Source organism: Heloderma suspectum, chromosome 5, assembly GCF_057233095.1.
Source record: "Heloderma suspectum isolate Gila_16-S chromosome 5, 16-S_ref, whole genome shotgun sequence".
Lineage (NCBI taxonomy): Eukaryota > Metazoa > Chordata > Lepidosauria > Squamata > Helodermatidae > Heloderma > Heloderma suspectum.
Genome location: NC_139462.1, coordinates 191,995,655 through 192,012,192, shown reverse-complemented (window position 1 = coordinate 192,012,192; position 16,538 = coordinate 191,995,655). Strand labels below are relative to the sequence as shown.

Here is a 16,538-nt window from a genome sequence, read left to right as displayed (position 1 = left end):
ATAAATGCTGCACTAGTGGTAGCAGCCACTCTGCCATGTGGGCATTTTTGCTTAAAGCTAGATGCAATAAAGTTCCACAGCAAACTGGAGTACAATTACGCTGTGGCATCAGTTTCACCCCATTTGAGAAATAAAGTCAAGGGAGAAAAACTTCAGCTTGCAGGAATTGATCCCCACAGGACAACCTTCCTCAACCTGGCATCCTCCAGATGTGTTGGACCCGTAGCTGGCAGAGATAACGGGAGTTGTAGTCCAAGACCAAGTTGGGAAAGTCTCCCATAAGGTTTTTGGGAGCAGGCTTCTGTGCCCAACTAACGTTGTGTGTTTGCTTGTTCTAGCCACCGCCTGCACAAGCTAGGAGTGTCCAAGATCACCCAGGTGGACTTTTTGCCTCGGGAAGTGGTGTCCTATTCCAAGGAGACTCAGACACCCCTGGATACTCATCGGTCTGAAGGTAAATTAGCTACTGTTTCTTATATTCTCAAGGTTTGGGGGGGTTACTTAAGCACATCCTTTTGAAATGAGAAAAAGTTGTCAGTGTGCTTGGTATTAATTAACTTTACGTATTCGAGATCTACAGCTCACTGTTTGATAGGTCATTTACATCAGAGCCTTTCCCCTAAAATATTAGGTCTGTAGTTCAGGGGTGCTCCTTGACCTGGCCTTCCTGTTGGCTGTGCTGGTGACAGCGGAGGCTTTTCCTACCTTTGGCTGGTGTACCAGATATATGACCTTACCTGATGAAAGAGGGCCTTGCCACAGTTACATATGCCCTAGTCATTTCTGGTTTGACTACTGTAACATACTCTGTGTGGGGCTGCCCTTGAAAAGGGTTCAGAAACTGTAACTTGTGAAAAATTATGCTGCCAGAGTGTTGACTGGGGCGAGGCAATCAGAAGATGTTAACACCCATTTTGTTTGATCTATGCTGGTCACCAGTGTGTTTCTGGGCACAATTCATGTTTTTAACCTTTAAAGCAGGGGTAGGGAACCTGCCCTCCAAATGTTGTTTTCAATTCCTGCAATGGCAAAGAATTGCAATTCCCATCATCCCTGACCTTTGACCATGCTGACTGGGGCTGATGGGAGTTTGAAGTCCAACATCTGCAGGGCCACAGCCCCCCACCCTGCTTTTAGGCCCTAAACTGCTTGGGACCTGAGTAACTTAAGGACCACTGTCTTCCATATGTTTCTCCCCACATACCATTCATCACCTGAGGCCCAGGTATGGATTTTGTGGCTCTCTAATTCCCGGCAGAGCAACAAGGAGTAGGGCCTTTTTGGTGGTGGCCCTCTTGGTTGAGATTTGCCAAGCCCCGATGCATTTGGATAAAAACTGGTTGTTTAGGAAGGCCTTCAGCTGTATTTCTTCCCTCTCTCCTCATTATGTATACATTAACAGCTGTTTTCCTTCTGCTGTACCTTCACTTTGGTGTTCGTGATGTTATGACTTGCTATTTCTGTTGATTTGGGATTGTTTTTGGATTTTACAATTGTGAAGGGCGGAAGGGGGGTATCCTAACTCCCGGCAGCGTAGGCAGGGACAAATAGTTGCTCAAGTTGAACACCAAGCCAGCAAAGCAGACTGTTACCAGCCCTTATGTTCAACTCAGCCTGAGCCAGGGCACTCTCAGACCTTACAGGACACCCTTGTGAAACAAGGGCCCCAGCTGGCACCCACTATTTCAAAGCCCTAAGCTTGAAACCTTCAACGCTAGCAATAATCAAGAGGAATGCTCTGGACTTGGTACCAAGGGTTAATTGGAATGAAATACACACATTCAATTATAAGAGGTGGTAAGTTTATTTACAAAAAGGGGAAAGGAAATAACAAACCAGAGCGAGGTCTGGCAACAATACTTACAAAACTGCCTAAACCTGTCTATACATACCAACGGTACGGGTCTTCAATAGAACAGGATTTCAGAAAGCCGGCAGTCCAGAGCAGCCTATGGACAGGGCAAAATGAAACCAGATGAAGACAAAAGCATCTTCCCCACCCACTCCTGGTTTTATACTCAAAAGCCTTTAGCGAATCTCAGGTGATCCCTGTTAGCCAATGCTGAGCTAGCTGGTAACAATCTGCTCAGCCTTTCTAGGGAGGCAGAAGGTTCCCACCAACACTCAGCTGGACTCGTTCAGTCCAAAGAGTGAGGGTTCTACTGTGGCCTTGAAGTCTGGGACAGCCGAGATAACATGCCCAGGTCACTGAACAAGTACATGCAGGTGAAACTTTATGAAATGGAACTTTACAGGGTGCTAAGACACAGACAAAAATAACAGGATTTCTTGACGACGACGTTTGGTATTTCCTGATAGTTTAATGCATTTTGTTTTATTGTTTGTATATTTTATTTGTTGAAATATTTTGGGGAAAAAAAGATATATGTATGTATGTATGTATAAATAAATAAATAAATAAAATTTCTGGGACCTGTGCATGATGTACTTAGGGGCCATCACTCATTTGATCGACCTCTGGAATCAGTCCCCTCTGACGCCCAGAGGAACAGGTCAGGCAAGTGAGCAGGTCATGACTGCTGTTCCTCCTCATGCTCTACTCTGTTGCCACATAATTGGACTGAAAGTGAGTGGCCAGTAGTGGTGAGAAGCAGCAAGGGCAGGAAGTTCTAGTGACCAGCAGTAGGCCTGAGCCTTGCTAGGCAGAAATCCAGCCAGTGGTTGGGGTTGGCAGTGGGAGTGACTGCTGAGCTGACAGCATCTCAGATAGAGTGGAGGCATACCCACGGTCACGGGAAACAAACAGCCAGTTTTAGCAGCGTGCATACAGTGGATTGAATGATGAAGTGCTTCATATGGGTTTAATTCATATGGTTGATAACAATATATTGTTTATATCAGTACTGTATTATTTATAAAACAACAGCATGTTTCTGGTAAAATGGTCACCTTCTGTAAACCACCCAGAGAGCTTCGGCTATGGGGTGGTATAGAAGTGTAATAAATAACGACAACAATAACAACAACAGTATGATCTAGGAATTTCTTGAAGCTGTTGTCTCTGTTTTTTCCTCTCTTGATTCCAAGCGCAACAAATATTTATTTAATATACTTGAGTTATTGAGATTATCTTTTTTACATTTTGGCAAGAGCCAGTCCACGTGATCAGCTGAAATGATGAACTGGTGAAAATGAGGATATCCCAGCTATTCTGCTATAGGCAATTTAATGGATTCACACAGAGTGTGGCTTTATCTTAGATGGCTCATATGGTAGCCATGTTGAAAAAAAGCTGGTGCATGTTATTGTGTTACTGCTGCATGCTATGTTAATTCTGGCTCTCAAACATAGACTGTGCAATGTGCAATAGAAGAGAAAGACTATAAATAGCTCTAATAGTAATGTGGGTCTTATAATAAATCATCATAATAAATATAATATAATATAATGGTATTTTATTGTAAATGTTCCATATAAGTATATATGCTATAACTAAAATGTATAATGAGGGAGTTCCTTGGTTTCTTTAGTGATTTTGATTTATTATTATGTATGTTCTTTTTGTTGTCTTTATTTTGTTAACCTTATTTCGAAATAAAATAAAATTTCATGAGAAAAATAATTCTAATGTAAACCGACTCTACTTATTGTGCATCAAAAATGCGATGCAATCCTATGTGTTTACTCAGAAGCAAGCCCAACAGTGTTCAATGACGAATACTCCCAGGCAGTGGAGGCTGGTGGCTCCAATGACAGTGGGGTGGTGAATCTGCTCTGGGTGTCAGTCCAAACCAGTCAGAACTCTAAAGCACCTTGGATAGCTCCTTTAGAGTTCTGACTGAAACCCAGAGTGGATTTACCACCCCACTGACATCAGAGTCACCAGCGTCCACTGCTCCCAGGTAAGTGTGCACAGGACTGCAGTCTTTAACCTCCAGCTTAACCCAATACTCTCCCTTCCCCCCACCTTCATGTGTTACTTGCATGAAGGCAGCATCACAGAAGTAATGGAGAACAGGGGTAGGATGAAGGATCTCATCACAGACCTCCAATGTTCCATCAAGTTTAGCTATCTGATAATCTAAATATTTACTGTTTAACCTCTGTTCATGCTGTCTGGCAGAGGTCCCAAAGCATTCTAAAGTATTGTTTCTCCTTCAAAAGCATATGTGGATGGAGTACAACTGCAATGTGTCCATAGCCAGCAAAAGTGATATGATTTCAACAAACCTCTATCATTTGATGAAGTCAACTAAAACCGACGCTGGTACCTGACGGTGCAAGTCTGGTTGTGGATAACAAGGGTGGAGTCCTTTTGGGATGGGAACTGCCTTTATATGTGGCACAAGTGTTTACCTCCAAGTATAGAGGTTTTCAACAGAGTTTACTTTTCTCTATACTTCAGGAACTTACAAAGAGTACCCTCTAGTGGAATAATCAAGGAGCTGGCATTGTGGAAAAAAAGTTTGGAAGAAAATGACTAGGCAGGATGGTGGCAGTTCAGAGTGTTTAAACATAGAACTTCTTCCAAAACATGTAGAAAGGAAGGAGGGGCTCTGATTTTAACAGCCAAAGGAGCACATGGATGAAGAGTGCAGACAGCGCCAGCTCCAGGTTTCTGAAGGCTCTTGGGCAAGGCATCCTCCATGGGCCCCTTCCCTCAGTGAGTCTACCTTCTCAACACCATTATCACTAGCTGCTATTGTTCCTCCTCTTTCTCAGTGTTGCTACCACAGGCTCGCTGTTCAGACAAGGAGCCAGTGAGCAAGTAGGCAGTGCTATGTACTGCTCCTCTTTCTCACCACCACTTTGTCTGGGCCAGAGCAAGAAGCAGGTGAAGTTGCAATGCCAGTTGCAATGATGAAGAAAAGCAGCTCCAGGGGGCTCTTGTCAGTGGGCCTCTGCTAGGGTGTGGGGCCTTAGCAGGTGCCCAACCATGCCTGTCCTTGACACTGGCCTTGAGCTGCTCTCCCAGTGCATGTTTCTCCTCAGCTGAGCTTTCAAACGAGAAGAGACTTTTGCTAGGTGAAAAGTATTCAGGGAGCATGATGGTGGCCATTCCAGGTGTTTAAGCTTGGGAAGCTGCAGGCGCTGAGAAGATGCAGCACTCTTATTTATGTGTGTATTTAGAACATTTCTATACTGCCTTTCCGGAAAAACCAATCTTAAGAACATAAGAAGAGCCCTGCTGGATCAGGCCAAGGGTCCATCTCAGCCAGCATTCTGTTCACACAGTGGCCAATCAGTTTCCATGGGAAACCCACAAGCAGGACATGAGTACAACAGCACCCTCCCGCCCATGTTCCCCAGTAGCTGGTGTACATAGGCATCCTGCCTCTGACACTGGAGGCAGCATAGAGCCATCAGGACTACTAGCCATTGACAGCTTTATCCTCCATGAATTTGTCTAACCCCCTTTTAAAGCCATCCAAATTGGTGGCCATCACTACAAGGTGGTTTACAAAATAATTCAAAAAACAAAACACATAAACAAATAAAGTCATAGTATTTTTTTAAAAAAAAAACCCTTAAAAACCATAAAAATTAAAAATTAAAACTGGATCCTCATGGATCCACGGCTTGAAGCAGTTCCATGTTTTAACAGATTGTGCACACTACTGCTGCTGTTGCATCTAGTTTGGCTCTAATGCTTCAGTCCTATGTACACTTATGTGGGAGTCCTGCTGAAGTCAGTAGTACTTGCCTCTGACTAAACATTGCGGGGCTTCCACCACATGTTTAGATCTTCTCAAGTTATCTTTACAAGCCTATGCTTCTAACACCCATCAAAGGAAATCTGCAAACCTTACGAAGGAAAGATGGACGAGGCATCGCTCTGTGGGAGAACACATGCTTTGCGTGGAGCACCCTCTCCTCTGGCTTAGACGGTAAGCAGCAGGTGGCAGCGCTCCCCGCTCTGGTAAACCCAATTCAAGCGGGGTGTGATGGCATCTTGTTCGCTCAAATGAATTCTGAGTTTTCTGCCTGCTTGGCAGCACTGTGTGACTGTTCTCTGTAGGATGGCAGGCTTCATTTAATCTTTCTGCAGATGGACAGCATGGCCCCAATGGGACCCCTCCAGGGTTCCTTCAAGAGCTTCCCACTCATTGCCTCCTCATTGATGAGTCTCCTTTCGGTTTGTGATCCTTTTTTTCCCCACTAGAGAGATCTGTCATTATGTCCTAGGGAGTAGATTTGGCCTCCCCACCGTGCAGTTATCAATCTAATCTTTTATGTCTGGCATCCCAGTTTAAAGCATTAAATCAAATGAGTTGCTGGGACACCTGGTGACAATTGGCCCCAAATGAGAGCTAATGGCCTTGACGGGGGTGGTGGGGGTGGGGGTGTCTTCTAATGAGCTGCAAGTCATTGCTGCTGTGCCTTTGCCCTCATCCTCCTATCCTGACATCTGAAACCAGCGATGTATTTGAAGATGAGGCTCATGACACCTGTATGCAAATAGAACCCCAGCTGGGTGGAAAAACAGGGAGGGGAAAAAGAAAGAAAGAAAGAAAGAAAGAAAGAAAGAAAGAAAAGCACTTGCTTTCTTTGCAGAGAAAGAGCCCAGAATGTCTAATCCATCAACAGCTCACATGTCAAATGGTTCTCTTTATGCAATCTAAGGGGGCACATAGGTGTTTCTCTGACATGCCATCCACGGTATCAGTGTAAGAGTCGCAGACAGAGTTCTTCAAGTTCATGAATATATAAAACCAAACTTTTTCTTATTCGAATATTGTTTTTGTTGATTTTGATTTTAGTCTACTGCTTGTTGGCATGGTGTTTATGTCGATGTTTTGTGATGCTGTTTTGCTGATCTTTGGTTTATTGTTAGGTTCATTTTTTAATTTTGTTGTGATTTATATATTTATGATAACCTCCCTTGAGTCTTATTTTTCTCATAGAAAAGTGGGATATAAAGGCCCAAATAAAATAAAAATGATATGTTGGTCTATAGGACTGTGTAGAAAGATGTCTTACACAGTTGCAGTTGGTGCAGTGGTGGTCCATTTCTGAACAATAGCGCTCCTGTTTTTTTAACTACAAGTGTGTTTGTTTATTCATTTTATGACATTTATATGCTGCCCTTAACAAGAGTTCTTGGCTCCTGATAACACCATAGGGTATATGATGAGGTCTGACTGCCTCCTACCAATCTTCCGCAGTCCTCCAAACCCCTCAAAAAGCCCCTAAATCCTGCTCTGCCACCCACCACCCTTCCTTCAAATGTATCTGGTGGTGATTCATCACAGCTGTGTTTCAGGCCAGGCGCTCTGAGATTTGTTTTTTCCCAAGTGCCTAATGTCTATATTATGGACTTGGGAGCTCTGGAGAACTTTACTCCTCAGGCACCCTAATGCCTGGTGTGACAGGGGCACATTGGCTCAAATGGCTATCCAAGCGGGCAAAGATGTTTTGAGGGAGATGGTGCTCCCTAAGTGAACAATAGAGGTGGATAAGTTCATTTTCTGGGCTGGGTAATTATGAACCTTGGCAACATCCCTAGTTAAAACCTCCTTCTGCCCTTCTCTTCACCCACATTTTAGGGTCAAACTACATCAGGGGTAGACAGCCTGGTTCCCTCCAGATGTTTTGGACTATAACTCCCATAATCCCTGACTATTTGGCCATGGAAGCTGGGTCTTATGGGAGTTGTAGTTCAAAAGTGATCCATATCTGGAACTTTGTTGTTGTTGTTCAGTCGTTAAGTCGTGTCCGACTCTTCGTGACCCCATGGACCATAGCACGCCAGGCCTTCCTGTCCTCCGCTCTCTCCTGGAGTGTGCTCAAGTCCATATTCATTGCATCGGTGATGCTATCTAGCCATCTCATCCTCTGCTGTCCCCTTCTCCTTTTGCCTTCAATCTTTCCCAGCATCAGGGTCTTTTCCAGTGACTTTTCTCTTCGCATTAGGTGGCCAAAATTTTTGAGCTTCAGCTTCGGTATCTGTCCTTCCAATGAGCAGTCAGGATTGATTTCCTTTAGGATTGACTGATTTGACCTCCTGTATCTGGAACTACATCGCGGTAAGCACAGGGAACCCGATCTGCATCAGTACCTTAGCATCAGGTGGGTGGAGGGTTTTTTGTTTGTTTGTTTTACCTTGTGCCTCCTGCTGCGCCCCTGAATCAGGGCCTCCACACCCACAATTTACATTGCCCAAAAGTGATCCATTAAAATAATAATCGCCAAAACATAATTCTTTTTTTAATGTAAATTGCACGCACAGGGCAACAGGGCGGTGTGGGAATGGCAATCTGGATTGGGACTGCAGCAGGAGGAAAAAAGTTAAGACAACCTCCAGTGTTAAGTTCCCAATCTGGATTGGGTCCCCGTGCTTATTTTTGAGTAAAAAAAAGGAAAAAGGCTGCTGGCTACGTCTTTAAAGTGACATGCACTTTGACCCTCCAATGGGATCCTTGTAAGTTATGTCTCAAAGGAACAAATGTGCATCTCTTAGCCCTCATTCTAGCTCAATTCATATACTTAATGCTACCATTAGGACAAATGAATACGTTTATGTGAGCCAGCTGAAAAAGCTTATGTCCTACAGCTCAGTAGCATGAGCTCTGCAGCTCAAAGAGGGCTTAAGGAAATAGCCCTAGTCTTCCACAAAGATGTAATAGTTTCGTTTTATTAGGTTATTAACAGAACTACCAGAACTGGAACTACTCAGAACAAAAGCAGAGGTTCCCTTTCATACATGACACACTCTTGATTATATAAAAGAAAGACCAGATTTCTATTTGTTTTTCATTAAACCTTTTACCAATTCATTTTTAACAAGGACTTGATTTTTTTTGTAGGGATTTTCAAGCATCCCTACAAAAGTCATTTATCACAGTAACATAACAGTAATTTAATATTATTATAAACAGAATAGGAAAAACAGAAAATCAATTAAAAAACAAATCAAATATTACATACCACAGTCTAAAATTTGATAATGCAACTTTAATTTGTTTACTCCAGAAGTACCATCTTAGTTTGTTCATGTCATTTACACAATTGTTTTTGACAGATGAAAAGGCACTGGGAGATAACTCTCCTCTCTCGTTCATCTTTGGTTAAATTCTGCTTGTGAAGTCACCCACATATGGACAGGCTTAGATGTCTAAAGCTACCATCTTATGCACATGCACTTGGCAGTAAGCCACACTGAGTTCAGTAGAATTTACTTCTGCATCAACACACGTAAGATCAGGCTGCAAACATCCTTCAAAAAGAAGACTGTGGCATTACACCTATAACTGTAAAGAGATAAGACAGATGTTGGTAACAACTGTGTGTCTCAGTGATTTTTTTTCTCATTAAATCACACAGTTGTGGAGGGTTATATATTCTAGGGCTTTATGGATTTTTTTAAAATGCAGAAATTTATGTTAAGCCTTAGAAGCACTTCTAACTGAAGCTTTTCTAGCACTGCTAGTTGTTTTAACTGCATGGTTCTTCATTGGCCTAAAAATGTAAAATAAATGGACACCCCTAATCAAATGACAGCTGGAAGGTGTCATTCTTGCAGAGAAGTCCTGATGTGTCTTTGCCATAGAACACAGACTATGAATAACAATTAAGGTTTATTAACATGTCCTTCTGCTTAAGAGAAACAGTGTTGTCCTTTGCATCCCTGATCAGTTATGTCAGCTGAAAAATGTTCCTTCTTCATTAGTAACTCCTTTTATCAATCTAGACTCTCCCCAGGGGCTGGCCACATCTTGCAATGATTTTATAAGTATTACACAGTAAACATGATACTCATAGTAATTCTTGAACTATTTTCCCCTCAAGTGTCTCCATGTAACCGAAGGCGTCTGTGTTGTTATTAGGTTTGACAAACTGGATTGTGCCTTGGCCATTGTCAAATAGTTCTATCTGCCCCACCCCCTCAACTTGCTGAGAGACAAAGAATTTTTAATGAATTTAATTAAAACTTTATGTGGTTCCTGGAGAAAAGCTCCAGCTGCTTTGCCATTCTTGGATGAAGGAAAGTTTTGTTAATGCATAATGATGTGTTTTATATGAGATATGTTTCAACATCCTTCCTAGTAGCCCTAGGTTGTTTTCCATGTATATCACAGTGGTGGAGTATTTTATAAACAGGGTATGAATCAGTATGTTAAATATATTGTCAACGGCAGCTACTTTTTGGGCAAATGGAGCAGCAATTCAGCACTCATCTTGCCAGCCACCAAAACATTTATTTTAACAAATGGTATTTCTTCTAGGGATAGTCATTGGTTATGGAATCCACCTCAACTGGATTTTATGGTTTCATATTTCCAAAATAGTGTCTGGATCACAATTAGCTGGGGTGGAATCTGAGGTCAGATTTTGGAGAAGTAGTTTCAGAATTTTACCAAGGGAAAACTAAATTGAAATGTTTGAAAGAATGGCTTGTTTATTCCCCCACCCCCACCCCAAGTCATATTTATTTATTGACAAAATGGTGTAATGGTACAAAAGTGCAATTGAGATCAATAAGGAGATTGAAAGAGGTTGCGGCCACTCAAGGCCTGTAGTGGAACTGCCATGGACCTAATAGAAATGAATCGTTAGTAAACAAACAATTGGTTAAAATATTCATTCATTCATTCGTTCATTCATTCATTCATTCATTCATTCAAAGCATTTCTATCCTGCTCTTCAGTAAAAGGACTCCCAGAGTTGCTTACAAGAATCAACAATCAGACAGTCCCTGCTCCTAGTTTCACAATCTGAAAAGACATGCAACACAAGGACAGGGGTTGGGAGGAAGGAGGGGAAAGAAGCATGATTGTTAAAAATATCAGGTTTATTTATGAACATTTTTTTAGTGTTTCCAAAACTTACAAAACCAGACAGTGAAGAAAAAAGAAGTCAGAAACAAGTCCATTTCCTTTCTCTCCAATACATATGTCAATACATCACATGTAATGTAATTGTTAAATTTCTAAGATTTCTGACTTCCGTCAGCTGATGGCGGGGGGCAGGGGTAGCATGGAGTTGGAATATAGATATATTGTGGGAACTTTGACAAGATTTTAGGCAGCAATTCTATGGGCACGTACTTGGAAATAAGTACCTATTGAGACTTACTAATGGCTAAATATTAATTGGAGTGTGCTGCACGTGAAAAAGGACAAGAAACTCTTGGAATAATATTATGGCATGCTTAAGTTTAAACAGTAAATGGAGGAAAAATATGAACAGAAATGAATCTCACTAGTTAACAAAAAGACTTGTTTCTGTGCCTTTAATGCATTGCGCAAAGTGGCTAGTGAACAAAGAGAAACCAGCAAAGGTGAAATGAATGCTCAAGTCTAATTTACACTGAGTTTTATTAGCCAATGAAACACCCATAGAACAGGCAGTGAAAGTTGAAGGTTTGGCTTTGCCTAAAGGAAGGTGTGAATTCTCAGCTGGACGACAGTGTAAAAATGTGCGCAGCCACATTCCTCATGTGAAACAAAGACATTTTATGGAACTGTATTAGCAAGACTGATGGGCAAAATGGTGGTAGCTAGCAAGACTTCACATTATAAGCTGCTTTTCTAGCCTCGCTCCTCCCCCGGTTCCGTCCTCATGCTTTCTCAGCAACTTCCAGCTGGTGGGTGAAGCTGAAAACTCAAATCTGTTCAGTAGCAAGCTATCGCCATTACTAATGCTTTGACAGACTTTGCATTATTGTAGGGTAATTTCTTGTTCCAGACAGTGAAGACTGCTAGCCATAATAATATGCTTCAAAAGATTTACAGTATTGGAAATGAATATTATAGAGTAATAGATAGCAGGAATGCAAAATTGATTTTGGGGTCATTTGTCTATTCCATTTGGTTCTTAAAACCTTCATTGATTTGTCAGAGCAGAATTCGTTTCGTTGTGAATTTTGCCCATTTTCCTGATTCCAGTTTGTTGGCATTCCCTTCAGTTTCAGTGGGTGGTCTTTGGCAGCTTCTAACTTTGCTCTTTTCAGTCTAATCAGCACAAATTGTCAGGTGTTGCATTCCCCTTTGCAGGGACCAGACCTACCAATTACCAGAGATGAAGAAAGGGTGCTTGTTTTATAGGTAATGAATAGAGAGTTGCTGTGCTTCTACATAGGCAGTACATGAACATAAGAACATAAGAAGAGCCCTGCTGGATCAGACCAAGGGTCCATCTAGTCCAGCATTGTGTTCACACAGTGGCCAACCAGCTGCCCATGGGAAATGCACAAGCAGGACATGAGTGCAACAGCACCCTCCCACCCATGTTTCTCAGCAACTGATGTACACAGGCATACTGCCTCTGATACTGGAGATAGCTTAGAGGCATCAGGACTAGTAGCCATTGGTAGCCTTCTCCTCCATGAATTTGTCCAATCCCCTTTTAAAGCCATCCAATTTGGTGGCCAACACTACATCTTGCGTTAGCAAATTCCACAGTTGAACTATGGGCTGTGTGAAGAGGACACAGATTGTCAGTTACTGGAAGACTATAGTTTTTAGAAGTTCAGTATAGCCCTGTGCTATTCAGGCAAACATGTGAAGGTTTAAGTTTGTAGGGAGTGTGTTGTAGGGATGGGGGAGAAATCCGCCACAGACCCCAATGAGGCTGGGCCCGTGACGGAACATTGGGGCCCATGGCAGAACAGAGCACTCACTTCCACCTCCACACGGAAACCTTCTGGGTCGGATCCGTCACTGCCTTGATCCAGCGGAGCCAGCCGCATCCCTGGTGAATGTTGATACGGTCGGCAACCATTGCTGTGCCGTATCGCTGTAAGTCAGGCTCCGGATGCAAATGGCGTAGTGGGCGCCATTTGCGTCCGTAAACCTGCTGGATTAGCCTAAATGCAGCCATTTACGGCTGCATTTAGGCTAATTTACCAGCTTTAAGGCCGCAAATGGCGTCCACTACACCATTTGCATCCCTGTTTTTAGACGTGATAGGCTACGCAAATATTTGAGTAGCCTATAACGTGAACAGGGACGCAAATGGAGTACTGGACACCAGTACTCCATTTGCGTCCCTGTTCACATGATAGGCTACTCAAATATTTGTGTAGCCTATCACGGCCAAAAACAGGGATGCAAATGGCGTAGTAGATGCCATTTGTGACCGTAAAGCTGGTAGATTAGCCTAAATGCAGCCTAATACATCTAGGCTGCATTTAAGCTAATCTACCAGCTTTACAGCTGCAAATGGCGCCCACTACGCCATTTGTATCCGGAGCCTGACTTACAGCAATATGGCATGGCAATGGCTGCTGGCCGTATCGACATTGGCCAGCGAAGCGGAGCTGGCGGCCGGCTCCGCTGGATCAAGGCAGAGTGGAGCTGGCCTGGATGGATTCTGGGGGGAAGGAACAGATCGCCTCCCCCCCCGTGGACCCCCCCCACCCAGAATGGGGTAAGTGATCTGCCCATCCCTAGTGCATTGTCCCCACTCCCAACATCTCAATCCCTGCGCTCTTCAGCTCTGACTTTCCTGTGTTGATTTGGAAGGTGTGAAAGGGGCTTGCGCCTGTGTTTCCTTGAACATGAGCAGAAGCTGCTGCATGATCTGGAACCCTAATAGCTCAGGGTTCCCAATCTCAGGGAGCCTTCTAAGCACATTCAGCTGCTTGTGTGTAGCATCCCCCTTCACACCTTCCAAATCAATATGGGAAAGTTGGGGCTGGAGGAGGGGAGCCGGCATGCACAGGGATGTTTGGGGCAGGACTGGCAGGTGCACCACCATGCTCCCTACACACACTTGAGGACTCATGTATTAGGCTGAACGTCTGCATAGGGCTTCTGTGAAAACCAGACATGGTTCTCCTGCTACAAGACTGCCTAAAGTTTGGGCTGTGAGGACTAGGAAGATGTGACATGAAAGATCCATGATTAGTCTGCTGACTGAAAACAAAAAACGGAAATGCAGCCACGTGGAGTTGTAAATTTGATTGATCAGTGGTGCAGGGGTGGGAGTGCTTAACCCCTTTGCCCCATATCTTTTCCCCTGTGGGTGGGGGAGCAAGCCTCTGAAGGACTGATTTTAATTTGAAAAATGGCCCATGGGTAAGAGTTGGGGCACCCCTTCTTCCGTGCTGCTACTCCAGTCAAGTTTGCAGAGGCCATCTGTGTTCATCTGGAAGCCTGATCTACTCAGGGCCCAGTCAAAATAGATTCTTTGGATTACCAAGATGAATCTAGATCCGTTGTGAAAGGAATGATAGTTTATTGATAGACATGGATGCAGACTAAATATACAAAGAAAGCTCACATGTCTCTTCAGCCAATGAAGCTTCAGCCTTCATCACAGCTGCGTGTATGCCAGGGCCCCCAATCAACAACATATGATACATTGTTCCTAGGACCAAAGTTCTCCAAGCTGGTTGTGGATGTTTTCCCCCATGTAGTGAGACCAAATTGGTTCGGCCTCCACGGAGTCTTTTATGCCCTTTTCTGATATTTTAGAACGTGCAGAAAACATCACAGGAAGGCAATGAGTTCCCTTCCTGATGACTAACAGGACTCAACATTCTAACACAGTGGGAAAGAAACCCTCTTCATCTCCTCAGTGAGATAAAACAGTAAAGCAAACAGAGGGAATTAGGCAGCTGCGTAACTGTTGACATGAGGATTACACTCTTATCAGTGTCAGACAGCTAGTAATTGTTAACATGTGGATTGGTGCCTGCTTGATACCCATCTCTCTCTGTGTAAATTCTACAGAAGCTGCCCACTATATGCAGCCTACTATAAGAAACAAGAAAGCTGTCCTTTATTCAGTACTTGATGAGGATTTATACATTTAATAAACAGCATATAGGACACTGTGTCAGTTCAACACCTCACTTGATGCCTTGCATTTGTCAAACTCACTACACCATCCCTTTACGTGGGGGTATTTTCAGATAGAGTGATTGTGGGTTTCCCATGTCACATCTAGCATGGACCTTGGAAATATTTTATCTTCCTGACATATTTCCAAGTTATAGGAAATCTATAGGCAACATGAAGAAAGCTCCTTCAGATAATGAATGAAGAAGGATGGCAAGAAAGGCATTTTTTAGGGATGCAACAATTCTCCATGGTGTTCATTTTCAGGAGCAAAAGTCATATGTCTGCAGTTGTAGATGTACCAAATATTTTATGGAACTGACAAAGTAATTTACTGTGGTTTTAATGTTTTATATATTTTGTATTGTTTTATTGTGTGCTCTTTGGTTTTAATTTTTGTGAACCATCCAGAGAGTTTCGGCTATTGGATGGTATAGAAATAAATAAATAAATTTATGCAGAAAGAAATTAAAATAAATTCTGGATATTATGTGCTTTTAAATTTGGTTTGGAAAGTAGGACAAAGAACTACATTGAAACAATACATGTTTAGTATAGAGATTTCTCCTTCATGGATCACTGCCTTATTGTGGCGAAGGGGCTTGCGTAACTCAGTGAAGCCATAAGCTATGCCGTGCAGGGCCACCCAAGACGGACAGGTCATGGCGGAGAGTTCTGTGTTATGCAAGCCCCTGGGCATATTTAATTCAGGTGACCATCATATCTTCTACTGTGGGCAAGAATCCCTTAGAAGAAATGGAGTAGCACTCATAGTCAACAAAAGGGTGGGAAAAGCAGTACTGGGGTACAATCTCAAAAACGACAGAATGATCTCAGTATGAATCCAAGGCAAACCATTCAACATCACAGTAATTCAAGTCTATGCCCCAACCACTGAGGCTGAAGAAGCTGAGGTTGATTGGTTCTATGAAGACCTACAACACCTTCGAGAACTAACACCAAAAAAAGATGTCCTCTTCATCATAGGGGATTGGAATGCTAAAGTAGGAAGTCAAGAAATCACCGGGATAACAGGCAAGCATGGCCTTGGTGTACAAAATGAAGCAGGACAAAGGCTAATAGAGTTTTGCCAAGAGAACACGCTGATCATAGCAAACACTCTTTTCCAACAGCACAAGAGGCGACTCTACACATGGACATCATATTGATCACCAGATGGTCAATATCAAAATTAGATTGATTATGTACTTTGCAGCCAAAGATGGAGAATCTCTATACAGTCAGTAAAAACAAGACCTGGAGCTGATTGTGGCTCAGATCATGAGCTGCTTCTTGCAAAATTTTGGCTTAAATTGAAGAACGTAGGGAAAACCACTAAACCATTCAGGTATGACCTAAATCATATCCCTTATGAATATACAGTGGAGGTGAGGAATAGATTTCAGGGATTAGACCTGATAGACAGAGTGCTTGAGGAACTATGGACGGAGGTCCGTAACACTGTTCAGGAGGCAGCAACGAAATCCATCACAAAGAAAAAGAAATGCAAGAAAGCCAAGTGGCTGTCTGAGGAGGCTTTACAAGTAGCTGAGGAAAGAAGGGAAGTGAAAAGCAAAGGAGAAAGGGGAAGATATACCCAACTGAATGCAGAGTTCCAGAGAATAGCAAGGAGAGACAAGAAGGCCTTCTTAAATGAACAATGCAAAGAAATCGAGGAAAACAACAGAATGGGAAAGACTAGAGATCTCTTCAAGAAAATCGGAGATCTCAAGGGAACGTTTTGTGCAAAGACGGGCATGATAAAGGACAAAGAAGGCAGGGATCTAACAG

At 42.9% G+C, this 16,538-nt stretch overlaps 1 protein-coding gene across 2 annotated transcripts in view; it reads left to right on the top strand.

Moving 5' to 3' along the window:
- Window positions 1-16,538, top strand: part of DYNC1I1 (dynein cytoplasmic 1 intermediate chain 1) — a 302,215-nt gene that overhangs the window by 102,722 nt on the left and 182,955 nt on the right. For both annotated transcript variants that reach the window (XM_084858764.1, XM_084858765.1), the window contains one exon: window positions 339-454. In XM_084858764.1, the coding sequence (XP_084714890.1) occupies window positions 339-454 (116 nt within the window). The remainder of the gene's footprint in view (window positions 1-338; window positions 455-16,538) is intronic.